We start from the raw sequence: 27,200 nt of genomic DNA on the forward strand, positions 1-27,200 counted from the left end.
GGATCCGGTTTCAGTTTTTTGCATATGACTAGCTAGTTTTCCTAATACCATTTATTAAACAGGGACTCCTTTCCCCATTGCTTGTTTTTGTCAGATTTGTCAAAGATCAGTTGGTTGTAGATGTGTGGCGTTATTTCTGAGGCCTCTGTTCTGTTCCATTGGTCTATATATCTGTTTTGGTACCAGTACCATGCTGTTTGGGTTACTATAGCCTTGTAGTATGGTTTGAAGTCAGATAGCATGATGCCTCCAGTTTTGTTCTTTTTGCTTAGGATTGTGTTGGCTATATGGGCTCTTTTTTGGTTCCACATGAAATTTAAAGTAGCTTTTTCTAATTCTGTGAAGAAAGTCAGGGGTAGCTTGATGGGGATAGCATTGAATCTTTAAATTACTTTGGGCAATATGACCATTTTCACAATATTGATTCTTCCTATCCATGAGCATGGAATGTTTTTCCATTTGTTTGTGTCCTATTCTCACTCATAAGTGGGAGGTGAACAATGAGAACACATAGATACAGTGAGGACAACACACCAGGGCCTGTAGAGGGGTGGTGTGTTAGGGGATGAGGGGAGGGATAGCATTAGGAGAACTATCTAATGTAGTTGACGGGTTGATGGGTGTAGCAAACCACCATGGCACATGTAAACCTATGTAACAAACCTGCACATTTTGCACATGTATACCAGAACTTAAAGTATAATAATAATAATAATAATAAAGTCCAGGCACGGTGGCTCACGTCTGTAATCCCAGCACTTTGGGAGGCTGAGGCAGGTGGATTGCCTGAGGTCAGGAGTTCAAGACCAGTCTGACTGACATGGTGAAACTTCATCTCTACTAAAAATACAAAAATTAGCCAGGCGCAGTGGCAGGTACCTGTAGTCCCAGCTACTCGGGAGGCTGAGGGAAGAGAATCGCTTGAACCCGGGAGGTGGAAGTGGCAGTGAGACGAGACCAGGCCATTGCACTCCAGCCTAGGCAACAAGAGCAAAACTCTGTCTCAAAAAAAAAAAAAAGGAACAGACTTTCGAGAAAAAATGTGCAAGAGGTTTGTTATTCATGCTGTCTTTATGTCTTTCTTTAATACGTTTGTTTTATAAACATTTACTCCTCAGCCCTGTGCTAGGTACCTGGGATGCTAAAGTTACTCAGCCTTTGCCTCCTCTCAAAGAGCTCTTATTATAGTGAAGGAAGATAAAAAGTACTGGGACAAAATATTGTAGTAGAAAGAGATGAGCTATGCTTGAGAAGTGTGGGTGGTTGGGGAAGACTTCACAAAGGCTGATTTGAGCTGATTTTCAGGGTAAGTTGAGGAAGGAAGAACTTCCCAGGTTGAAGGCAGAAAAAGCACAAAAGCTTGGGACTTGCTAAAACATGCTGTCTTGGGAAATGCCAAATAGTTTAGGTGTCTGGAGTGTACTGTGTCTAGGAAGGTAGTAAGAGATGAGATTGGGAATGTTTTGCGGTCACCCCCTTTTAGATGCAGAGAGGAGGCTGGCCATGGGCTACTTGAAATCATTTTGGGAACACAGTCCAGAGCTTCAAGGACTTACGTTAAATACGGCCAACTCTGCATGATCCATCTTGTGAATTATCAGAAGTCTTGCTGAACATTACTTCCCCTTGACCACCATAGGAATGTATTCTTAAAAACTCATTGAAGATCAGTCCAAAGAAATCATAATCATGAGAGTAAATGTGCTGGAACAACTCAGAGTGGCTCCTCTTTTTTCCACAAGCTTGTAGGGCAAAATAAGACCAACAGCTGCCTCAGGACAAGTGGTGATCATTTTTGGCTGGTACCACATAACCAGTGGGTTGGTTTAAAAAAATTTGTACTGACCTACACATTTGGATATGAGAGCTGTATGTTGATGGGATTCACTTATATAATGCACTCTCTATATCACAGTGAAATAAATATCTGCTTCATTGTTAGTGCAGATGATGTGAAATGTGAGCACAGTGCTTTGATTTTATAATGTTTAATGTTTTCTGATTATAAAGTAATAAAACATTGTGGATAATAGTTACACACACAATGAATACAAGGAAAAACAAAATCATCTACCACTACTAAGAAACTAAGAAAATCACTATTAACATTTTGGTGCACTTATTTTGTTTTTTTCTTACAGCTAAAGTTTATTAAAATGAATTTTTAAAAATATAACATTTAATTGAGTCCAACACCTCCATTAAGCATTCCTCTATGACAATACTTTTCTCATTATACTGTCATTACTTGCTTATACTTCTTTAATACTCCTAGACTAGATTGTAAAAGTTGTGAGGATGGGAAAGGTATGTTATTCATACAGTTACCTAATTTTGGCACAGGAACCCAAAACTGAGATTCAAGTTCTGGTACACTGACTTTGCAAGGTCCAAGAATCCAGGTGTTTGTCTTTTAATCTCTACCACCAGCACCTGGCCCAGAATCTGGTAGGTGGTGTAAACTCAGTGAATATTGGTGGCTTGAATAAAGGAATGAATGAACGGATGGATGGATGGATGGATGGATGAATATGGGTTTTTCTTTATTCTTCTTTACCCAAAATTCATTAACTCACCGTCAAGTGCCAGGTCTGGCTAGGCAACAGAAATATATCTAGCCATATGTGATACGAAACCCACCCCCTCAGAGGCATCCTTGTGAAGGTATTGACCTCCTCTGACGTGGGATAGGGTTCCTATGAGTACAGAGCCCAATCAGCCCCCTTTGGCTGGTCCTCATGGCTTGTCTTGGAGGGGACCCAAGCCCCTCCAGGCTCTCTTTGACAAAAGACAGAGCAAAGACCGCTATTCCATGGAGTATATTCCTGTACTCCTCAAAGTGCTCCAGAAATCCCTAGCCTTGGTCCTGTATTACCCAGAGCGCTCCTCAATTCCCTCCGCGATTCCAACTTGTCCCTGGTCAGTGGTGGGCATGCTGTGGAGAGGGTACCTCAATGGAGAAAGACTACAGAAGAGAGGGGCGCCACTGCTCCCTCAGATGAGAGCAGCCCTTGACAAACCTTCCACCACTCCAGCCAGCTGGCACAACTGGAAATCCCAGATAAGCCCCAGTTCTGGTCAGAACTGGTTTGGCAGCTCTAGGGGAAATTTTCTGTCTGACTGACCCTTCCCACAGCGGGAGCTGGCCGTTTTGCAAAACAAAACAAACAAACAAAAAGAAAGAAAGCAAAGAAAAGGCAGGACCAAACTAAGGCGCTGGGAAAGGCGGGGGGCGGGGGGTGGGGGGCGTACGAGGCGGGGGATGCGGGTAGGGTGGCTAAATTTAAAACACTCCAAACTTCTGCTGGCTTCCAAGTTTACACTTTGAGATTCAAACAAGATTGCCCCCACCCCTATCCCGCATTCATTCTCTCATACACTTCTCTCCTTGGCAATGCAGTTTTGTTGCAATGCAATTTGGCAGCGCGATTGTTGAAGCAATATAATCCTGCCCGCAGCGCACCTTTTAATCAATACATTTTTTTCCTGCAATGCTCTTGTTATTATTTTTATTGCAACTGAATCTCTGAGCCCTTTTCCCTCCCCATTCGAATCGCGCTCCGGCTGTGATTGCTCGGGTCTGACTTTGCAAGTGGCAGTGCGCTTCCAAACCCCCCTCATCCGCCCCTCGTCCCCCTTTCCCCCCCTCCCTCCCTTTTCCGCGCCCAGGCGAGAGCAGCCGATTGGCAGAACGGTGCTTTCAGGAACAATAACAGTGGGGGGAGCCTGGGTCCTGGGGAGCCGCCCCCGCCCCCCCAGCACCGCAGCGAGGCTCGCGCCCCCCGCGGGATCCCCACCTCCGCGCCCGCCCCTCGGGCTGAGCGGCCCGACCGGGGCCCGCCCCCGGCGCCCACCATGTACGCCTTTGTGCGGTTCCTGGAGGACAACGTCTGCTACGCGCTGCCCGTGTCGTGCGTGCGCGACTTCAGCCCCCGCTCGCGGCTGGATTTTGACAACCAGAAGGTGTACGCCGTGTACCGGGGCCCGGAGGAACTGGGCGCCGGGCCCGAGAGCCCCCCGCGTGCCCCCCGCGACTGGGGCGCGCTGTTGCTCCACAAGGCCCAGATCCTGGCGCTGGCAGGTGAGCAAGCGGGCGGGGAGGGACAGTGGGACCCGGGCGGGGGCTGGGACCCCGGGAGGGGCTGGGGGCTGGGGCGGAGGGGACCGGGGGTAGCCACTGCTTGCTCCTTCCTGCCTCCTTCTTCCGTCCTCTGGGCATTTCATTTGGGAACGGGGTTTCTCTAAGAGGCCAGGCCAGTTAAAAAGACCGGATGGTCCCCTTTGTCTTCCCCGCTTCCCCGAAGCTCCCGCGCTGTCAGTCCGTCTTCATCTCTTCATCTGTGTCTGTCCTCCTCTTTCTGATTCTTTGTGTTTTCTTCGTCCCTTCACTTTCCCTTTTTCTCCCTACCTGTTTGTACCGTCATTTCTCTCTCACCTTCTCTTTACCCCTCTACCAGTTCCTTCCCTCTGTTCTTTTCTGTCTCCTTAAGTTTCTCAAGGTGTCTGTCTCTCTCCCTTTAAGGCCGTTGGTACCTCCTTGGAGTAAGGAGCAAGAAGGATATTGTCAGATCTTCTAGGTGGGAGTCCCTCCTCACAGAGGGAAGCTATGACATCCTTGTCCCATCCGGGCCAGCATTGGACAGGATGAGGAGGCCTTGAACCTCAGTGCACTGGGCGCCACGCCACACTCTCCTGCCCCTCCCTGGCCAGGTGGCAGAGGTAAGGAGGTAGAGGCCCTAAGGCATCCCTCAGCCTCCACACCCCTTTCTGAATCTCCCATAAGGCTCCCTGAATGAGAGAGCTGAGGGCCAGGAGGGAGTTTCTGGGTCAGAATAACACTGGACCTCTCATCCCTACTCTGCCGGGGCCCTGAGAGATGGGCTAAGGCAACTGGTCTCATCTCCATTTCATAGATGAGGGTACTGAGGTTCAGTTGGTGATAGGGAAAGAAACCAGCCCTTTATATGCTCCAGTTCTTCCTGTCTTTTCCTTTGTAAAGAGAAGACAGCTGGCCCTCTTTCCCAGCTAGTTCCAGGAAGTTTGAGTCTAGACAAGCAAGGAAGGGGGAAGTATCATCTGCAGTTGGGGGAGCAGCCTTTTTAGCTGCTGCTGGTAAAGAGAATGAACCTTAAAGTGGGCAAATAGTTACCCTGCCTTCTACCAGAAAGAACACCAAGGGTTAGGAACTGAATGAAGATGTTTTGTAATTTTGAGACCTTCTCTATTTTTTTTTTCAAGTTCCTTTGCTTCCTCACATTTAGCCTAAAAGATGAACCCAGCATTCTCTCAACTCATAGAGATTTGCCCAGGGTCTCATGGCAAGTTAGCTCAGTCTCACGACTCATGACTGGTTCCTTTCCACCACCTCATTTTGCCTGGGGAAAATAGTTTTGCAAAAGTTGAAGAATGGAAGAACTGGAAACTGACCAGCAGCACTGGGACCCTTTGTGACAGGCTCTATCCATACCACCTCCATGATAAGCCCTGGCACACAGGAGTGTAGGCCCACCCGCTGCCAGACACCTAGGGCCAAAGAAACTGAGGGAAGGGAAGCAGATTTTAGAAAAGGGAACCATTCATAGCTGATTAAGTTTTATTTTGTTTGCTTACTTGCCTTTAATTACCTGAGGGAAAGGATTAGGAATTTATTTCCCAAGACGATAGGCTTGAGGAAGTTATAACTAGGTTGTAACCTTAGCTTCCCTTTTGCTAGAAGAAAAAGCATGCATGGTTTTTGATGATTTTATTGTACTCCTAGATCTGGAAGAGTCCTAGGAGAGTAGAAGTGATGTGTTAAAGAGAGTCAGTGATAAGTGTCTTAGTGTGTAATGGCTGTTTTCCTCTTGGAGATTGTTTCATTCATCTACTCATTCATTCAGCAAATATACATATAAACTGTGCTTGACTCTTCAGGCACCGCAGAGAGGCCACTTAGGCAGATGGCAGCTTCCACCAGCTCTGATTTTGAAATCGACGCAAGTCCTCAGAAGCAAGATACATGTAGCTGTTGGTTTGAGAACCATGAATTTTGAACCTGTAGACTGTTCATCCTCCAAGTTAGAATGTTGATAAATCTGTGAGGTTATTTAAAAAACCCAAGCATCGTTTGGAAACTGGCAGACTAGGTTCAAAGAAGTGTGCCAGTTTGAATGAGTTGAAAAACACTTCCCTTACCTCTCTTCAGTTTTTTCCTTGGGAGGAGAAAGAGGAAAAAAGACAACAACTTGAAGTTGGCCAAACCACATTTTGAATTTCAGTCTCCTGGGTACCCAGTGTCCTGGGTAGAGACCTGATCAAAGGGCCAGGGTGAGTTCGGGAATTCGTTTACCTCCTATGTATCTTCAGGCCCCTTCTTGACTTAAATTTGGTGGCTCTGAGAATTGCTTGCAGTGACTTCAAAGAGCTCATCTGGCATCTCCTACATGTAAATACCACTGTGCTGTGGCACCAGGTGTGAGGAGGAAACCCCTCAAGTGGGAAGCAGAGGTGGCTTTATGTTTGTGGATTAGCAATTAAGTAATTAATTAATCTCTCTGACACCAATAGAATGGTTTCCAAGGTAGTTTCAGCACAGCTTTCTGGCTTTTGGTGAGAAGTATGTTGGTATACTGAGTGTTAGCCCAAGCCAACCCAGAGCTGTCTTGAAGTATACTTCTTATACTCAGGAAATGTCAAAGCCAACTGCTGTGGAACTTTACATTTTACTTCCCATAGTAGTTGGTTTATACCACTACTTATCGAATTACAATCCCAGTTCAAGGAAAAATAAAACCCCTTCTTTCCTGACAGTCTTGGTATATGCCTATGCATTATCTCTGTTAGTCCTCTAAGTGACATTTTGGTAGGTATTGCTGTGGTTAGTATTTCCATTTCATAGATGAGGACACCGAAGCTCAGAGACTTGCCTACAGCCACACAGCTAATAAATGGCAAGGCTGGAATTGGAACACAGGTCTTCCAGTGCCAGGCCCCCACTTGGCAGTCTCCTTTGTAAAGTAGCCGATGTTCCCATCAACTACACAGCATGATTTGGAAGGAGTGAAAGGAAATGGAAAAACTGTCCATGAAGCTTACAGCTCAAGGCAAGTTTTCAAGCCAGAGTATAATTTTAGTTTCTGAGTTTTCAAGCCCATTCTGCTCTTTCTGTATTACCAACCTCCCTCTTACACAGCACACACAGCTGTCCTATCTCTTCAGTTGGCATTTGCTTGAATAAATCTTCGCTAAGGCTGTCCCTCTTGGAGGGTCCACATAACTCAAAGTTTGACTCACCTTTGACCTCTGGTCTCTCTTTACTCTCATTTATTTGCCAAGCAGGTTGTGAAAGTGAGAACTACTCATTTGGAGAGCTCACCGTCATCTAACTGCAATTCAGCCTGCTACTGGGCTCACAGTGTTGAATTTTATGGGTTTTTTTAGGAGGCTCAAACTGGTTTCTCTGTGCCTAGAGCCCTAAAATTCTAAGTTGTTCTATCTAGGCACCTGTGCTCTGTTACTGTTGTTTGAGTGTGCTAAATTTTTTTGTTGTCAGATGTCTCCTTACTGCTTTCTGTATGCCAGGCCCAGTGCTGTATTAAGTGAATATACCAATGCACCTCTGCATCTCAGGTACTGTGATTGAAATGACAGCGTGACCCAGGGGTGGCAGGCATTGACTTTTCTTGTCCTGCTATGTAGGATTTCCGTGTGGGAGGGAGTGATGGAAAGGAAATGGGTATCATCCTCAGGGAGTGTGTAATTTGGGGGCCTCAAAGTAAGTGCTAAAGAAAGGTAGAAGCCACACACTGGGGGAACACAGAGAATGGACCAGTTCAAGGTGGGCTTGGCAGTTTATCTTTTAAGTTTTTCTTTTCCAGCTCCACCATCGCTGCCTGCATTCAGGCCAGCATCAGCTCTTATCTAAACCAGTGAAGCAGTCTTCTAATTGATTACCCCGTCTCTGATCTATTTTCCCCAATTGCTTTTAGAATAATCTTCTAAAACACAGTCTTAGTTGACTGCTCTTATTAGAACCTTCTGCATCTCCCTATTGCCTACTGAATAAAGTTTTAGTTTCTTAGCCTGGCATTCATAGCCCTCCTTAGACCAGCTCTATCTCCAGCCCCACCTTACTTCTCCAGCCTCACTCTCTCTTCCCCCTTCCCTGAGACCTTTGGTATTTCTAACTCTTCTGTGAACACACTCTCTTGCACTCCTTTGAGCCAGCCAGGATGGATTAATCATTGTCTGATATGGGGCCTCTGCCCACCAGGAGCTCACCTTCAGGTGGGCAAGGTAGACATGTGACAGAAGTTTGTGGTCCAGCCCCCTCCGCCTGTGATAAAGGAATAGACAAAGTACATTGGGAGCACCTTGCTTCAATGGCATTCCCTATTCCTCCCTCTGCCCCCAAGAGAGACTCTCCCCCTCCTCAGAACTCTTTTCACTTTGCTTTTGCCTTGCTTATGGATTGTAGCATTTTATGTCATGTTTTCATTAGTCATGAATGTGCCTCTCTTCCTGCCTGACAGGGAGCTCCTCTAGGACAGGGGCCTGGCTTCCTTGTGCCTACATCCTCAGTGCCCAGCACATAGTCTACACTGGTGTGCCCATGTTGAACTCATGAACTTTGGGAAGACAGGTGCATTTTTGTGCTTGAGGAGAGGGAAATAGCGGAGATAGGAACCTCTGCAGCAGCAACTTGTTTTTCAGAATAGAAACCTGCAGTGGGATTTTAAGTTTTCATTCAACTTTGTTCATCTGGAAAAAGTCAGCATTCTTTATCACTCCCTCAACTAGCTAGAAGAAACCCCACACTTGGGGGAAATAGCTTCCAAAGCCATGTTCTTATTGCTTTGGTAATTTTAGCTCGTTCAGGGCTCAGGTCCCAGCTTGGCATTGTTAGTCCAAATAGATCATTTGCTCCAGAAATGCTTTGGAACTTCTACAAAGTTAGCAGTGAAGCAGGGGACTAGCCGATTTCATATGCAAAGATTGTTGCATGTCATCAGTGGGAAACTGCCAACAAAAGGATTTATTTTCTTAAAAAAAAGTGAGTGAAAACTTTTAATTTAGGTTTTGACATGTTTTGCTGATGTACTTTGGAGCAAAGATTGGAACTTGCCTGCTGTCATCTGTTGCAGATTCTACTGGGATGTTAACCATTGAAGGTTCGGTCTAATGCAATTTCTCATGTTCAACAACCATGTATTTGTTACAACTAAATAGTATGTGCTACAGAGTGCTTCAGACTTCTGATTCACAAACAGAAAGAAAAAATTGTCCCAGGCAAGTTGCTTTTTATGCGGTGTTGTGTTATTCAAGAGCATACTAGTTTTTATTTTTAAAAGCACACCCAGAAAGTGGAATTCAGATTGGGGTCTTTGACACCAAGACCAATTCTCTTTCTAGTGTGCCTACCTGCTTTGTCTTGTAAGCTCCTTAGGGACAGAAGTTGTGTGTACTCTTCCTACTAGAAGAACATGAGTAATCTGGAGAGGTTTTCTCTTAAGTTCCACAAGTATTGAGTTATGCTAGGTGGTCAGCCTTATACTCCAGGGAAATGCAGGAAGAGGAATAGGCACTGTTTTTGTCTACCAAATATGTGGTAAATACCCACCTGGTTCCAGGTTCAGTGCACATATTCTACATCCTTGTGAGACAGAGATTTTTGTTTTACTCAAGAAAAGAGAGCCATTCAAACAATTGTTTAGTGAACACTGTAGGTGCCAGGCAGTGGGCTAAGTCTTCCCACATGGGTTGGACTTGTGGAGAAATATGAATCAGTTCCGTCCAAAATTCTGAGACCTAAACTAAGGTGGTGGTGGTCATGGTGGACCTGAGATGTTTTAAGGAAGGAGAATTCATGGGACGTGGTAACTGACTGGTTGTAATGATGTGTGTGATGATGATGTGGTGATCTGGACCTTCCTGTCTTGAGGAGAATCCTATAAGTGTATCTGGTTGAAAGGAAAAATGATGAGTTTAGCTTGAGACCTGTCGAATCTTAAGGGCCCATGGAACATCTGGGTGGATATGTCAGGAGAGCAAGTAGGCATTTGGTCTGAGGTTCAGAAGAGCATTCCGAGCCAAAGATCTCAATCTGGCAGTCATGAATATGGAAGGTCTGAAGTTACAGTGGGAGAGAGTGCAGAGTGAGAGAAGTGTGCAAGGGCAAAACATCAGCTTTTAAAGGCACAGTTAAAGAAGAGCCTGAAAAAAAGGTGACTGAGAAGAAACAGCCTTCCCAGTCTAACAGACGGACTTAGAATCAGGGGATAACCAGCAGAGATAGGTGTCCTGGAAACCAAATGAGAAGAGAGGTCTTTGGATCCTGGAACTAGGCTTGTTTTGGTTTCTTTTAACTATATAGCAGCTGCCTTTTCTTTTTCACTCATTGGTCAGACATAGGATAGGATAGCTAAAAATATAAGCAGGAAAAGAAAAGATTTGCATGGGATGATAGTTTGGTAATTTTCATTTTCTGAGTTTTGCACCACAGAGGAAGGATCAGACTTGTTCTTGAAAGCAGAGTTAGGATCAGCGAATGGAATTCACAGGCATTGGTGGGAGCAGTATAACAGCAGAGAAAGCAGACAAATAATGGAAAGGGCTTCTAACATGGTGCTGAGCTCCCTGTTACTGGAGGTGGCAAGCAGGTCGGGGGTATTTTAGGATGGAATACTGGACTATGGGAGAGTTTGGTTAGATGACTTCTAGATCATTTCCATAACTACCGAAGAGGAAATTTTAGAGTGCTGAAAGAGGACAGGCTTTGAAGTTACAGTCTGGGTTCAAATTGTGACTGTGCTACTTAGAAGCTGTGTGGCTTTGGGGAGATTACTTCACATCTCTGAGTTCCAGGTGCTCATCTATAGCATGGAGATAGTAATTGCCCACTGTGTTATTTAGCAAGATAATATGGAAAAATGTCTGGCATGTAGTAGATTCTCCTTAAATATAGATAACTGCTAGGAACTACAGTGGATGAATAGGTGCTGAGAGAAGAACAGTGACTTGCTTAGTTGTGGGTACTGCCCACTGTGGAAAGGAATGACTTAGAGGAATGAGCACATGGAAGGAGCACACAAGTTTAAAATTTAACTTGTGTGTTAAATCCTCCTGGGACTTGACCTAAGCATGAAAGGCTTACTATTAATATTTTCCTCCATGTTTTGTTCCTCTCTGATGCTATCCTGGGGGCATTTATTGCGCTGACAACAGCCCTGTTGAGGCACATGGAGGCAGCTAGACAAATGACTGCAGAATGAATTTCCCAGTTTTGTCTGTGCCCCAGTCCTGTACCAAGGCCAGTGAGGTGGTGGGAGTGAGAACAAGGAGACCTACTGAAACCTGGCCAGCAATTCCTTCTCTCCTTATTTGGATGGCCTCAGTAGGGCATTTCTTCAAACATGCCCACTTGGAGGAATCTTCTAACTCATCTACTGTTACCCTACATTACACAGCTGAGAAAGAAACCTGGCAGTCCCTGTGACTGGCCAGCGGTCACATAGCTAGATGGATCCGTTAAGGTTTCCTACTGTAGTCTTCATGTTTTACAGAAAATAAAGTCTAGAGAGAGGACTAATCACCAAACAGGTTAGTGAGAGAGCCAGGCCTTGATTTGGTGTCTCCTGATGTCTTTCTGCTACACCACAGCAGGGCACTTTTTTTTTTTTTTTTTTTTTTTTTTTGGAGTCTTGGCTGTGTACAATCCTTGAAACTTGAGACTTTTGTCTGCCTTGGATTTTATAAAAACAAACACTATTGGCCAGATAATGCAATGTGTTTGTATTTTCTGTGGCATATCTGTTTTTAATGCAGACATAAAACTTCACAGGATTTTTGTATGGGTGAAAAACTTTAAACTTATGTGTAGATATTTATAAGACCTTTATAAAGTGTTTTATGTGTAGCCTTTCAGGATTTCATCCTGGCTAACAAACTTATACCAAATTTGGCTCTATGATGTTGGATTATTTTAATTGTCCAGCCTGATTATATGTCAAATGGAAGTTAAGACAGAGTTTCTCCCATTTTAATAATACTGTAAATTCTTCAGGGGTAAATTCATTTTTGAAGACAGACTTGCATTGGGTTTCCTGTCACCTGCTTGTTTTTTCTAAAACACCATTTGCCTATTACCACCATGCTTCCTTTTTTCCCAGTAGTAAGTTTAATGGAATGTTTCTCCTCCTCAGATTAATAATACTAAGTTCTGCTATATTTTTGAATAGCAGTTTTTACCATATATTTTTTACAAGAAAGTTCTTTGTGGCTTTAAGTAGAGACCCTATTTGGGCATTATTTAGAGCTTTGTGGCTTTGATAAGCCTTGTAGTTCAGGAGTGTGGCATCAGGTCATATTTATATAGTGTTTACTTCAATTTGGGAATTCATCACATTATTCTCTTAGGGTGTAGGCAAGATCTTAGGAGAAAGGTAGACACTTTAGGAAGTTATATTGACATATTAATCATTTTATATGTGCCTTATAGTTCATTTGAGAAGTTACAGCAACTTCATAATTTTTCTCTTGTTCCCATAGGATAATTAGGTGATAGAAACAGGGCCTGTATTAAACAGACTTGATTTGAAATGTTGGCTCTGCTATTTGCGTCTTTACAAAAGCCACCTCGCTTCTATGAGCCTGAGTTCCTGCTTCAGTAGAATTATTGTAGGGATTAAATATAGGGAGTTTGTAAGGAATGTTGCCCAGGGCCTGGCACATAGTAGGTGCTCACTCAGTATTTATTGAATGGATGAATGCAATTAGCACATTGTAGTAGCTAGAAAGGAGGAGGAAAAGGATAATGCCCAAATCTTTGGTGGTTTTCCTTGCCCTGGACATAAAATAATCCAGAAGTCGAGATTGGTGATTTTATCTTCAGAGGCTCCACATTTATTTTTGTTTACACTAAAACTAATTATTTGGCCTCAAGTTTAGAGCAGTTGCACAGACTGGCTAAGTAGAGAGCTTTCTTCATCCTTCCTAGTCAACTGCTAATTTATTCTGTGGTTTCTTAGAATTCAAAGCCAGAAGCATATCCCAAAGTCACATTAAAATGCCACGTAAAGTATTTACTGTCTTACATGATCCACACCACCATTCACCTTCATTCATGTGACCAGTCAAGAGTTATAGCTTCTTGTCACCCTGTGTTCTGTCTCCTCCTCACATCTCATCCATCTTGCTTGCCACTGTCACATGAATCTTCCTAAAACATCTCTTTCATCATGTCTCAGTCTGTGTCAGATACCTGCAGTGGTTCTCTTTGCCATGAGACAAAAGCCAAACAGGTAATATACAAGGGTAGCCTAACAGCTGCTATTTATTGAACATCTATGACAAGAAAGGCACTGTGCTTGGTGCTTTTACATGAACTGTCTCTTTGGAAAAGAGTTTATTATCCCCACTTTACTGATAATGAAACTGAGTCTCAGACAGGTTAACTAGCTTACCCCAAGCTCCCACAGTTAGTATGTGGCAAAGCCTGAATTCCAAATCAGGACCACCTGATTCAAAAGATTGCACTGTTTTTGCTAGGTAGTGGGCCTCCTTCTCCCAACTGTTTCTTCCATTTGTTATGATGACACTGAATGTTCAGTAATCTTCTGTGGATATGAGGTATCTATACCTTCAACTCAGGATTAGGGTTAGGAAGGCATAGAGAGCAGATATTTGTACTACATAAGCCAGCGTCTCTCACAAAGTCAAACGTTGCATTTTGGTTGGGTTCTTGTCATATACTGGGTTGTAAGGACCAAAAACACAAGAACTACTTAGCATAGTGCCGAAACCAACACAGGAACTTGGTAAATGCTCACTGCCTGCAGAAAAGAATAAGCAGAGAACTTGGGTCTTCCTGAACCCTCACCCTGGGAACACGGGTCCAGGAAGAGACTGGGAAGTATTAGGATGGAGCCAGGAGGTGGTTAACTCTCAGAGGAGCCTCGAAATCCCCCTGGCCAAGCATCGAGGCAGCCAGGATCCAGGTCAAGAAGCATGTGAATGAAGGTGCTATCTGCTTCTGTCCGTTTCCTGAACTCATTACACTTCAGAGCTTCCTGGACTATTCAGCCTACCTTTTCAAAGAACCCATTCAAGCCCTGTTTCTGTTGTGCCTGGTGATGGTTGCTGCTTTCTGGAGACTTACAGAGGATAGAGGATGCAGTCTGGCAAGAAAGCGGGAGTCAAGTGGTCTTCTGCTTTGAACTTAGGCTGGGGAATTTGGATGTCCTCAACTGTAGCTATCATTCACTCATTCATTCAGTATTTATTCTGGCTCTACCACGTTCCAGGAATGTGTTTAGAGGGGATAAAGCATAGGCTTAGAAGGCATGTTGATTATAGCACATCTTGGCTGTGTATCTTCCCAGCTGGGTGACTTTAGGAAGACAGTTTTCTTTCTTTGAGGCTCATTTCTTCTTTTTTGGGGAAAAAAAATGTGGCTTGTAATACCTACTTGCAGGGTTGTTGTGAGGTATAATTTATATGAAGATCTTTATAGAGGTATCTGACATGTAGTAGACATTCCACAAGTGGTAACTTAATTTTTTATTGAGATATATTTCATTTGATGTGAATTTCACCATTTTAACCATTTTAAAGTGTGTGCAAGTGAGTGTTTTTTAGTATATATATTCCCAGTGTTCTGTAACCATCACCACTGTTTTATTCCAGAACATTTTTATCACTCAGAAAGAAAAGAAATCCGTGTTACCCATTGAGCAGTCACTCTTTATTGCCCTTTTCCGCCTGCTCTTGGTAACAACGAAACTACTTTTTGTCTCTATGGATTTGCCCATTCTGAACATTTCATATAAATGAAATCAATAAATGGCCTTTGTGTCTGGCTTCTTTTACTTTGCATAATATTTTAAAGATTCATCCATGTTGTAGCATGAGTCAGTACATCATTTCTCTTTATGGTTGAATGATACTCTCTTGTATGGGTATACCACATTTTGTTAGCCATTCATAAGTTGATGGACAGTTGGGTTTTTTCCACCTTTTGGCTGTTAATAATAATGCTGCTATGAACATTTGTGTATACGTTTTTGTTTGGGTATATGTTTTCATTTATCTTGCATATACACCCAGGAGTGGAATTGCTGGGTAATGGTAATTCTGTGTTTAGTTTTCTGAGGAGCTGCCATACTGTTCTCTGTGGCTGCCCATTCTACATTCCCCAACAGGAATGTATGAAAGTTCCAATATCTTTACATTCTTTACAACACTTGTTATTTTACTTTTATTTTTGATTTGAGCCATCCTAATGAGTATAAGTGGTATCTCATTGTAGTTTTGATTTGCATTTCCCTAATGACTGACGATGTTGAGCTCCTTTCATATGCTTATTGGTGTAGCCTCTTTTTATTATTTTTTCATTAAACATTTTTGTTTGATGAGTCTCTATTGTATGGATAGTTCTATGATATGGGCCCTACCCTGAGGTTACTCATACACCAGTGGATAAGATCTTTAAGCTGATAATTGCAAATAGTAAGATAATAGAATACAAAGAAGGTATGTAGGATGTGTAGATGTGTAATGGCATCTTTGAGAGCAGGGGACAAGATGAGTGGAAGCTAAACAGAGTTTGTCAAGCACACAAGAAAGAAGGGCATTCTAATTAGATGGAAGAGCCTAGAGCCTTGAGTATAGCTGGTAGGGCGATGAGGCCTCCTGTCATCAGATGGGGAGTGTCACCCATCTTAGGCAGCTAAGCAGGTCTCTGCCTCCAGAAGCAAGCCTGCCCCAAGCACTAAGCCAGCAGAAGCCAGCAGGCAATCGTTGCTGAGCTCTGTCATCCACTGCGTCTTTGTGTCTTTGTCTCTTTGTCGGGGCTCTGTTGTTTTCAAGGAACATTTACTGAGCTGATTTGATCCGACTTGAGGTAGATAGTGTATCTCCATTTCTACAGAGAAAAATTATGCTCAATGAGGTAGCCGCTTCCTGACATCTCACACCTACAAAGCAACAGAACTGGACTTGGAATCCAGGTTGTCTGATGCCTAGTTTATTCCCCATCGGCACACTGAGCCTCAGCTCTTCTTAACTTGGCATTCAAGGCCACTTATTTTCTAGTTCCCACCACCTTTTCTTCCCTTCTCACCTTTCCCTCCTGCCTATAACTGAACCATCTCGATCTTACCATTTCGATCTAAATATTTCCCCAGCCTTCCCCATTTGGCTTCTATTCTTTACCCCTCTTGTGTAGTCCAGATTCTTACCATCCTTTAAATGGCTATCCTTTTATGAGCACCAACTGTTGAAGTGCCATTCACTCTACTCAAGTTTTTAACACACCGAATTGGTAATCTTCACAATGTTCTGCAATGTGAGTAAGAATTATTTACTTCAATTCATAGATGAGGAAATAGCCTCAGAGAAGTAAATTAACTTACTCCTAACTTACCTAGCAAGTAAGGAGTCTAGCTCAAATGCCACCTCCTTTCAAAAGCCTTCCAGGGTTACACTGACCGAAGTGATTTCCCTTGCTCCCAGAATCCTTTAGCAGTTGCTTCTCCCTTATTCAAATTCAGCTTTTGAGATCTTGGGTTATCTTTTCTTGTGTTTTTATCTTATATCTTCAGCTGGATGTTTGTTCATCTGTGTCCCCAGGACCTAGTTTAGATCCTACAGAGTAAATTCTCAGTAAAGGTTAAGTAGAGGCATAGAAAGCAAAACTCTGGATCTGGAGTGGTCCAAGTTCTCCCCCATTCATGTTATGACACTAACTTCTGTGACCTTGCACAACAGTGAACTCTCCAGGATAGGGACCCTGTTCATCCTGCCCCTCCTTTATTCCTGGGCCTGAGAGTTGCATGCATGGATGCACAGACTTCACCATTTAGAACCTTATTTTTCTCATCTGCATTTTGAAAAATAGAATTGGATGATCTGAGGATCATTCTCCATCCAGATGTTAACGTGGTTTTGTGAGTCCGAATGATTGCTTTTCTCCGCACCAACATGATCCTGAGCTACAGAGTTTCAGCCCAGGAAGGCATAACATAGCTTGTCATTTCTAGTTTGGTGGCTCATGTCAAACTTTGTCCTCAACTTGTCAAATTGAAGACTAGCCCAGGAGCTTTGCCCCAACACATTCAGAAATCCTAATACCACCCTCATCCTCTCTCTCTCTCTTTCTCTCTTTTTGTCTGTTTTTTCCCACACACACACATACACAGACACACAAACATATACACACACACAAACACCATGGTAAGATAATTTCATCTGAAGTGCTTTCTTTAGGTTTTACATTTTAGCATCCTTTTAACTTCTAAGTCAGCAGTGATTTGTAGGAGGGAAACTGTTGCTCTTTTAGAAAACCCCAAGTCCCTATTGTTGTTCATGCCTAACCCGTTGGATGCATTTTATAGGCACAAAGAGTGCAAGAACGAGCCATTGTTGTGAAAATAGAAAACCAAGGGTTGCTCCTCTGCTCAGTGGGAAAGGCCATTTTCATCCGTAGGGGGTTGTTAACAAAGACCACCTCCTTTTTTTCTGAGCAGTTCATTTATCATCCTTACCCTACTTAAATCATTTCTTCATTTTTTTAAATTAAATCTCTATTCACTTTATGCTTAAGAGAAGAAAATGATTCAGAACACATTGACAATACCAATTATATTGTGCCATCCATCGAATGGCCAGTGTGTAGCAGGCACTGTCCAGTGGGTTGTGTGAATTATTGCTGTCATCCTCACAACCTCCATTATGTCCAGAGAGATTAAGGCCCTTACATACCTTCATCACTAAGACTGTTTGGGAAGATTCAGCATTTGAGTACATTCTGGAATAGTTATGTGCTTATAAGCTGCCTTCTCAGCTTTACTAACAAGTTGTGAGGAGAGAAGCCTGGCCTGGGAACAGTGTAAGAGCATGTTTAACACATGCAAATACATGCATATGTATACACACACACACACACACACACACACCCCTTCAAGACTGGATTTAACTAACTACCTGGCCATATGCTACATCCAACATTGGGCAACATGCTACAAAACACATTTGGGATATAACAATGGGAACCTTTGAGGACTATGAGAAACAGCAATCTCTAAAGTGTCAATTTAAGCTTTGAACACAGTATTTTATCACAAGGGTACAGTTCCAGAAAAGATTGAGATTTTTACCTCTGGAGCGCTCTTGTTTGAACTTTTATTTTTGGACATATCCAGTGAGAGACAAATCTGGAAAGTCCAGTTTGAAATCTGTGCAGAAAAAAAAAAACAGATTATCTGAAGTTGAGCTTAAAGAATGAGAAAATGAGTAGAAATAATATCCTTTTGTATTTGTGTAGCACTTTACGTTCAGTATGTGTTGTCAGCACACGTAAGCAGTGGACGAGGTGCCAGAGGCCTCTTTCCCACTCCTGGCTGTTCCTCAGCTCATGCCGTTGGCAAGCCTCTTCCATTTCCTCATGTAACATGAGAGAGTTGGACCACTTGTTCACTGAGGTCCCTCAGACTCAGGCATGCTGAGATTTGATACCAGTAAAAAGGGGATAAATGTTATTCTTCCCCCGTCTGCCTTACCTTAGCCTGCCTTGTGTAGGGCTGTGGAGATACCCCTGCCCTTCCTTACATCCCTATCAGCTATACTCTCTCTCATGTCTATTGGTACTTGAGCTGACAGAAACCCACCAAGTTCTCCTGGGAAGACACTTGGCTTAGAAAGATCTCAGTTGAGTTGAGGGATTCATGGGCCATTTTAGTTTAGATCAGATAGCAATCTAAGGGCTGTTCCAATTCAAGATTCTAGAATTCCATAAAGGCCACCCATTAGGGTACACTTAGAGAAACCCCTAAGCAAATTCACTGGCTGCTATTTCAACACTTTGTATGACAGTGCTTTTCGCAAGCACCTTTGTTCCTAGAGTTTGATCTGCACTGCTATTAGGATGCCTGCATGCAAGAGGGAACCGGCCTTGAGTTTGTTTGTTTGTTTTTCGTTTTTAACTGGTCTGGCCTCAATTATTTTCTAGCATTTGAGGTTTTGGGCATTCTAAACTCATAATCACTCATTTTAACTCATGATGAACCTTGTTCTCTTGATATGCATTTTAGAAGACAAATCTGACCTTGAAAACAGTGTGATGCAGAAGAAAATAAAAATCCCCAAGCTTTCTCTTAATCATGTAGAAGAAGATGGAGAGGTTAAAGATTATGGGGAAGAAGATTTACAGCTTAGACACATCAAGGTAACAAAATCTTTTCTTTCTTTGGAAGTATGCGAGAACATTTTCAGATACCTCATAGCTAAAGAATTTCAGTCTGGCTTCCTTTCCCCATGTTAATGTCCCCTGGTATCAGAGGCCATGATTTTTTTCAGGGTAGGGAAAGCATGGGACAACTAGTGTGTATTTGCCTTGCTGGCCAACTTTCCAGAGAGCCCTGATTCATGCTGTGCCACCAAGCACGGTCCTGTTTGCATAGTCTGTGCAGTGTCATCGCTGTTGGAGGTTTGGAACGGTGTGTTTCTCCTTGGCCCACAGCTCTGGAGAGGCCACTGCTGAGCTCCAACAACGTTAAGCAGCTATTCTTGGGGAGAAGTTTAGGGCCAGTCACTGTCAGATTGCCCCAGATTGCTAAGGCTGGACTCATTGGGAAGTGCACGAGGTTCACAAAAGGGATCTGTGAGACCTTGGGTTAGATGAAAACGTTTGCATGAGGTTGTATTTTCTTGCTGTGTGCCCCAGTTGGTCTCCAGCCTTTACTTTGGAAACTGCTGAAAATCTTGTTCGGCAAGCTAGCTGTTTTCTTCTGTGCAGTAGATACCTGAGAGGAAGGGAGAAGGAAGATAAGGAAATGGGATGTCTTCTGCATTGCCCATGGTCTGATTTTGGACACAAGGTTGAGGGTGTTCCCAGGGAATGTAGCTGAGTTCAGTTTATGGCATTCACTGTACTCCTGCTATGGGCCTAACCCTGTGCTGGTACCTGGAGCCATTAGCCAGACATGGTCCCTGCCTCCAGGGGTCTCACATTATTGTGACGCAGACATATTTTAATGATCACTTTAGATAAATGATAAATTCATCTACACTGGTAGCACCTTATCCCAGCAGATAAAATGACTTAAGATTTTGTCATGTAACAGTATCAGAGTCATAGTTTCATTGGGCTGGGTGTAATTTGGTTTGGTTTTCCTTAAATTTCCTGAAACTTAGTGAGAAGTGCCTGTCCTCAGTCATCTGCACTTCCTACAAGTGCCCCAGTCAGGAGAGCTCCTAACCCTCCTACCCTGAGTGAAAGAATTCATTTGATCCTGTAACTCTCACTGCCCCTCAGTAGAAGCTGTAGCTACCTGAGCTAGAATTTCCTCTGGCGGTAGAACCCCAAGCCCTGGGGGAGTCCTGGATAATTCTTTTGTAAATTAACTTTCTTCTCTCTATCCACTGTCTTGCTGAGGGACAGGCTGGCAGATGTGGGGGGAAGGAGCCTTGTACTGGAAGTTAGATTCCAAATTCTGGTTTTGGCTCTGTTTGTATCTCACTGTGTGACCCTAAGTGTAGTCCTTCCCCTCTCTGACCCTCAGTTTTCTCACCTGGAACATGAGGAAGTGAAACTGAAAGTACCTTTCAGCGCTAGAATTCTTTGAACTTTTCGGTTGAGTAAACATTTTTCAAGCCCCTACTGAGTGCCAGTTCTGAGTGAGTAGGCAAAGGAGGAACAGAGAAAATATGACATGTTTTCTTCCCTAGATTAGAGTAGACTAGAATTTTTAACATCCTTTCCATCTAAAGCATTCTTGATGAAAATTTACATGGTGAATTGCCTTTAGGGGAGGAATTTTTTGTTTTTGTTGTTGAAGAAATTTGTGACTCCTCTGGGATCAGTTGGCCTGGCCTGATTTCTCCCTGATTCTCCACAAATACATATTGAACACCCCCATGCGCAAGCCACTGCCTAGGCATTGTGGGTGGGCTGGGGCCTGGGGAGTTGGGAAGGGTGGTCATGGTATATGCATCCAGGAGGCAGAGTGGTGAAAGGAAAAAGTGCAGGCCTGGGAAATCAGTATCCTGGTTATGACTTTGGGCAAGCCTCTTCCCCACTCAGAACCCCATTTATAAAATTTATAAAATGTTTCCCCATTTGTAAAATGAAGGGCTTTGACTAAGTGTTTGCACAGGTTTCTCCAAGCACTGATGTTCTGTGATTCTGTGATTTTAGGATTGTCTGGGGAAATATTGAGCTGCAGTCCAAGAAAGTCCCAGCTGCCCTTGCCTGAACTGATTCTCGTTGTCCTACACAGAGACCTGAGGGGCGGAAGCCGAGCGAAGTGGCGCACAAGAGCATCGAGGCCGTGGTGGCTCGGCTAGAGAAGCAGAACGGCCTGAGCCTGGGCCATAGCACGTGTCCGGAAGAGGTCTTCATGGAGGCCTCTCCAGGCACAGAGGACATGGACAGTCTAGAAGATGCTGTGGTGCCCCGGGCTCTGTATGAGGAGCTGCTGCGCAATTACCAGCAGCAGCAGGAAGAGATGCGCCACCTCCAGCAGGAGCTGGAGCGGACTCGCAGGCAGCTGGTACAACAGGCCAAGAAGCTCAAGGAGTACGGGGCACTTGTGTCTGAAATGAAGGAGCTCCGTGACCTCAACCGGAGGCTCCAGGACGTGCTGCTCCTGCGGCTTGGCAGCGGTGAGTGCCCCAGCAGGCCACCTACCACTCCACATGGGTGGAATGCTTCATCCAGATCCTCTTCTGGGAGGGGAAAGGGGAGAGGGAGACCAAGTGCCCCGGAGGCTAGGGAAGGACAGCCACTTGGCTTATCAGTTGTCTCAAAGAAGAGTCACTCCCACTCGTAGTGAATCTGATAGGAGCTTATGTATGCAGCAGCCTCAGCTATGGGAACATTGGCGAACATGGGTCAGAGAATAAGAGCTGACAAAATATTTGTCACTGCTCACTCATTTATGCATTCATTCAGCAAGCGGCAGTAACAGGGATTGTAGGGAACCTCTCCAAGGAAATTTCAGGATAGTAAAAAGAAGTAGACATGATCCTAACAACATGTATTAGTTTAAGTCAGAAAGTGATAAATGCCAAAGGAGAATGCTGACAAAATGGTATGAGAGTTCAGGGCTTGGAGTGGTTATTCGTAACTGAGTGCATGGAGAGACTTCAGTAAGGAACTGAGGTTTGAAGGGTGGGCAGTGTTTCAAGGCACAAGAGGAAGCTGAGCAGCACTCATGAGCATGGGAAAATACCTGGAGCACACTAAGAGGAATAATGCAAATGTGCTTTGAGGACAGAAGATGGAAGGACTTGAAAACTTGACCAGCCTGGGATGTCTGAACTTGTTTTGGTAGGAATGGAAAGCATTAGAAAGCTTTGAGCAGGGAGGCACATGACCTTAGGAAGATGAATATAAAGACGTATAAAACTCCTTTGGTTTGCTCACAGAACTTTAAATAGGTTCTTATATTGCACTCTATTTTAACTAATCAGGTTTTCCAATCTAAAGTGGTTTAGAAGCAGGGATAAAGAAATCTGAGAGGCAACAGCCTGGACTGCCAGAAGAAATGACTGCCTACCAGAGAGAAAAAGACAGAAAAATGCTTTCAGAACATAAGAATCCAGAACTGTAAAAGATAGAGCCCAGTCAGTATTGAGGAAATCAGTATAACACAAGTTCATTGCCTCCATAGCCCCTGAAGACAGTAATTGATAAACTCTGAGTCAGTGTGCTTTGCTTAAAGAAGGTGGTAATCTAGTCTAGGAATATCCTCAAAGTTTAAATAAAATATAGTTTTGCCCTTATGAAGGTTTTCATTATCTAGATAATATATTTAGATATGAAGCTTCGTTCTTCTTTCATTTATTCTTACCCTAATTTACTTATATTTGTAGGTGTCATTTGCTTCTTAAAGTATGTCCCCAAGGTAGTGGCTCAGTAGATCTTTGGATGGTCCAAGGAGTCAGTAGAGAGGCCTTTTCATGCCCTTGTCATAGAAAAGGAAACTACATTGGGACTTCCCCAGAGTCACTTAGGGAGGCAGAGGTAGAGTTCTGTCTCAACTCTAGTCACTCAGTTCATAGGCTGGAGTTTGTCCACTCCCGAACTCTACCATTGCTTTGGCAAATCAGTGTCCCAAATCATAGTCTACAGTGGTTCACAGGGACACGAAAAGTCGCATATGGTTTGCAGCTTCAAAAGTTAGTAAAGTTCTTTATTAAAAGAAAATCTCAAAGAGAAATCATAAATGTAAAAATTTGTAAAAGCTATATTGTTCTTGTAGCGGTGATGGGGGATGGGGATAACTGAAATTTTCAGAGAGGAAAAAATGTTTCCCAATCTTAAAGTGAATAATTTGTATTTTCAGTGTGCTTTGTATGCTATGCCTTTTATGAACTTCTTGGGGGCTTGTGGGGAAGTACACCAAAAACAGAAATTCTTCGTACTTAATTCAACTCCCAGGGAAACTACCTGTTTTTCATGATTATGAATTGAGTTTAAACTCCAGAAACCACTCCTAAGCCTCTGGGGTGGTAAGATACCCTGCATTTTACATCATTATATGCCTCTTTTAGTCCTAAAACATGTAGAAAAACTTGACCTGAAGCATAGTTTCAGTGTCTTGATCTTTCTAGGCTCTCCCATCCCACAGGCCTTGAAGGCCATTGCACAGACCAGTGGATAGCTCTTCCCTGATCTGAGTCACCATCATCATTACAATGGGTTGGACTCAACATAAATCAGCTGGAGCCCCAAGTATGCATAGGGCACCCACCCTATCCTCTCAGGACTGCAGGCATCCTGGAAAATCCCACCCACTGTCCCTCATCCGTGAAAGCTTAGAAGTCTATTGATTAACACATGTTAATAGGAGAATGGTAATGTGCCAAGTTCCAAGACAAATCCACAAGAATAAAATAAAAGGGTCCCTACCCTTAAGAGGAGGTTGTATGTTTTCATGGCCTGGATTCAAATCCCAGCTTCCCTACTTCCCAACTCTGTGGCTTTGGGAAGCTCATGTCCTTCCTTCCATTCTTCCTTCCTTTCCTGTGACCTTATTTTCTTCCATGAACTTGCTGGTCTCCTGCTACATGCCAGGGATCTTGCCTAGTGTAAGAATTCAGTATATTTGCAATACAGACCTTGCCCTCTGCCCTTGAGGAGTTTAAAGTTTGATGAGGGAAACAGATCCTGAAACAATCAATGACAGCACAGTACATAAATGCCATCACAGGGACAAAACCATAGAGGACTGTGGGACAGCAGAGGGAACTACCCACCAGATTTTGAGGGGTCAAGAGAGGGAAGGCTTCCTGAAAGAAACACCTTTTAGGCTGGAGCCTGAAGGATGAATTTTTGTTACCAAAACAGGAATCAGTAGATGGGGAGAGTGAGGAGCAATTTAGGCAAAGAGCGTGTATGTCTCTGACCCTCAGTGTTCTCATCTGTAAAATGGGAATGATCATATTACAGCCTTGTGACACACAGCATAGTGCCTGACATTCTGTTAATGCTTGATTACTGTTAGCTCCTGTTCAACGTCATGTAATGGAGGAGCTAAGATAGGGTTAACTTTGGCTTTTAACTCAGGCACCCCCAGCCTGTAGTTGGCTATATGACCTTGGGCAGGTTAACTAACTTCTCTGCCTCAGTATCCTCTTACAATATTGAAGATAAGAGGGGTTATATATGTTTGTTCATTTGTTTATTCATTCAGTCAGCTAACTTTGACCAAATGCTTTCTGAGCCTAGGAACTTGGGGAGATCCAAAGAAGACTAAGACATTGGGAAGCAGGAGAGGGTAGTGATGGAGGTAAACATGTTATTAAAACACAGAGTGCCAGTTCTGTGGGAGAGGTTAGCATCTAAAGGGAGAATTCTCTCGTGGAAAGTCTAGTAAGATATCCCCTTGCTGTAACAGATCGTGATCTATAAACACCACTAAGAAGGCAGAGAACAACCAGAAAGCAAATGAGAGACCCTTGTTTGACTCATGGCTTCACTTGCCCTCTGATAAACACGTCCTGGCTTAGGGTTGATGTAGGGCTCAGGCTTTGCCATTCTCTGCCCCCTGGGCCTCATTTGAGTGTTGCTCCTGGAGGCATATCCTTGAGTATTTTTATTTGTCCACCTCAGCTAGAGACCTAGCTCAAGGGCCTTTGTCTGGCTTGGGTGCTGGATCATTCACACCATAACAGGCAAATTCAGAGATGAGGGAGGCCAACAGGTCAGGAGGTGCTCAGTTTTCAAAAGAAATCTACCTGCCTGGAAGAATCATCATTTACTCACCCACGTAGTGGCGTCCTACGAGTGGTAGATGGTAGTGGAGAGCAGCCGCCTGGTCTTTTCAGACTGATGGGGACTCAGAGTGGGAAGCGGGTCTGTTAGCAGCCAGGAGTTATAATGGCACACCTTGGGGAGGTTGGGGTCCGAAAAGTGGAGCCACACCCAAGGGTGGGGGATAGCAGCAAGAGAGTATGTTTCAGAGGCTTCACTGAATCGTACATGTCTTCATTTGTACTTTTATTCATTCTTTCATTCATTCCACACACAAGAAAAGATGGGTTTAATCGGAAATATTACAACATGGAGTCATGGATTTGTGAAAGAACTTAGGCTATAGACTGTCACCCTCATTTTGCTGATGAGGAAACAAGCCCAAAAAGTGTCACTGGCTTATTCCTGAGGGTCTCCTGACCCTGTCCTGTGTGCCTCTCTCTGGCCCCTCACCTGTATGACCTTCTTTAGCTCTTAGACTTCAATTTTCCCAGCATGGGGGTGTCCCCTCCATCCCCGTTGCTCCCCACAAAGGACATCATCTCTCTCTGTAAAACAGAACTTTCCTTGTCTGTGATCTTAGCGTGGCAAACAACCCCACTGTCCTCCACTGTCAAAATTAAATAAGGAAGCATATGTAATAACTTTAGCCCTGTGACCCCTATATTGTAAGTGTTCAATAAATGCCCGTCCCCTTTTCCTTTTTCTCCCTTTCCTGCCCGTCTTCCCCCAAATAAGTAAATGCCGAGGATGCAAAAAGCGTGGTGATATTCCAAGGTACAGATGTTTTTCTGTGTATATTCATTTATTCATTACTTTATTCAGTGAACAGTTATCAAGGGTATCCTTTGTTCTAGGACTGGGTTAGGTGCTGGGAATAGCGTAATGAGCAAGACAGAGTGCCTTTTTGAAAAACAGTGCGCAAGTAGATTAGAATGGTGTGTTTAAACGGGGCATTGGCAGCCACAGAGAATTTTAGGGGATGAAGGGAAGCAGAACAATAGAGACCCAGCTGGGGGAGGGTAAGCCCCCATGTGTGAAAATGGAGTAAATTCTAGGGTCTCTCTTGGTTTCTCCTCAGCTAGATTCCCTGTTCTTAGAAGGCAAAGTCCAAGGCTACGGTGTCCTCCCCAGTTTGTTACACTGTAAGTACCACTTAGATAGTATAATTCATTGTGGTGTGACTCGGGTAACGTTAGTTCAAATAAGACTCTCAAGGGCTCTGTGAGGAATCCAAAGAGGAACAGATGTAATCCTTGCCTTCAGGATGCGCACAAGTCTCACAGGGAATACGAACATGTACGCAGCATGACACCAGGCAAATAAAATCAGTGTTGTAATTGCAGGAGGGAGGCAGATGATGATATTAGATTTCGTGTGTGCTTTGTCAGGGAATATAGGCAAAAATGATGAATTCTAACCAGAAGAGGCATAGATAACTAGAGTAATAACAGTAATTCACATGTGCATGGCATTTTACAGGTTTCAAAGCACCTTGACATTTTTATCTCATTGGACAATTCTGATAGTCTTGTTGCAAGGCCAGGTAGGGATTATTATCTCCATTTTAGAGAGGAGAAGGCAAAAAGAAGAGATAATATCCTGTTGGCTAGATCATAAGCTGGCTGAAAGTTTTGAAAAAGGAGAAAGCCACTGTGGCCTGCGTATCTGTTTCAACTTTTTAGAGCTGGATCACTAACACCTCTGTAACCCTCTGGGTTTGTACCTTGTGTGCTGTCCAAGGTCCGTTAAAATACCAGCTTTGATCTTTAAAATCCTTTGCAGTCTGAACTGGCTTCTTTAAGCCCAGGTCTCTGATAGTGCCTTAGAAAAGGCAGCTAATGTCAGCCAAATGCTTCATGCTGGTTTTCTCCTGTACTGGAGACAACCTGGGCTTCAGCAGCAGATATTACTTGGGTTTGAATTTCAGCTGTCTTAATTTATTACCTGTGTAACTTCATACACATTT

The 27,200-nt window shown here is 43.6% G+C and overlaps 1 protein-coding gene across 8 annotated transcripts in view; it reads left to right on the plus strand.

The window, feature by feature from the left end:
* LOC103224854 (AGBL carboxypeptidase 4) overlaps positions 1 to 27,200 on the plus strand; it is a 1,478,618-nt gene that overhangs the window by 1,225,750 nt on the left and 225,668 nt on the right. For 2 of the 8 annotated variants that reach the window (XM_073007312.1, XM_073007313.1), the window contains exons 7-8: positions 19,065 to 19,198; positions 21,252 to 21,636. The exons of 4 other annotated variants lie outside the window; for them this stretch is intronic. In XM_073007312.1, the coding sequence (XP_072863413.1) occupies positions 19,065 to 19,198; positions 21,252 to 21,636 (519 nt within the window). Of the gene's footprint in view, positions 1 to 3,718; positions 4,082 to 4,645; positions 4,720 to 19,064; positions 19,199 to 21,251; positions 21,637 to 27,200 lie in introns of those variants that run through there. 2 more of the 8 variants (XM_007978828.3, XM_073007318.1) reach the window with 2 other exon arrangements.

Source organism: Chlorocebus sabaeus, chromosome 20 (genome assembly GCF_047675955.1).
Source record: "Chlorocebus sabaeus isolate Y175 chromosome 20, mChlSab1.0.hap1, whole genome shotgun sequence".
NCBI classification, from domain to species: Eukaryota; Metazoa; Chordata; class Mammalia; order Primates; family Cercopithecidae; genus Chlorocebus; species Chlorocebus sabaeus.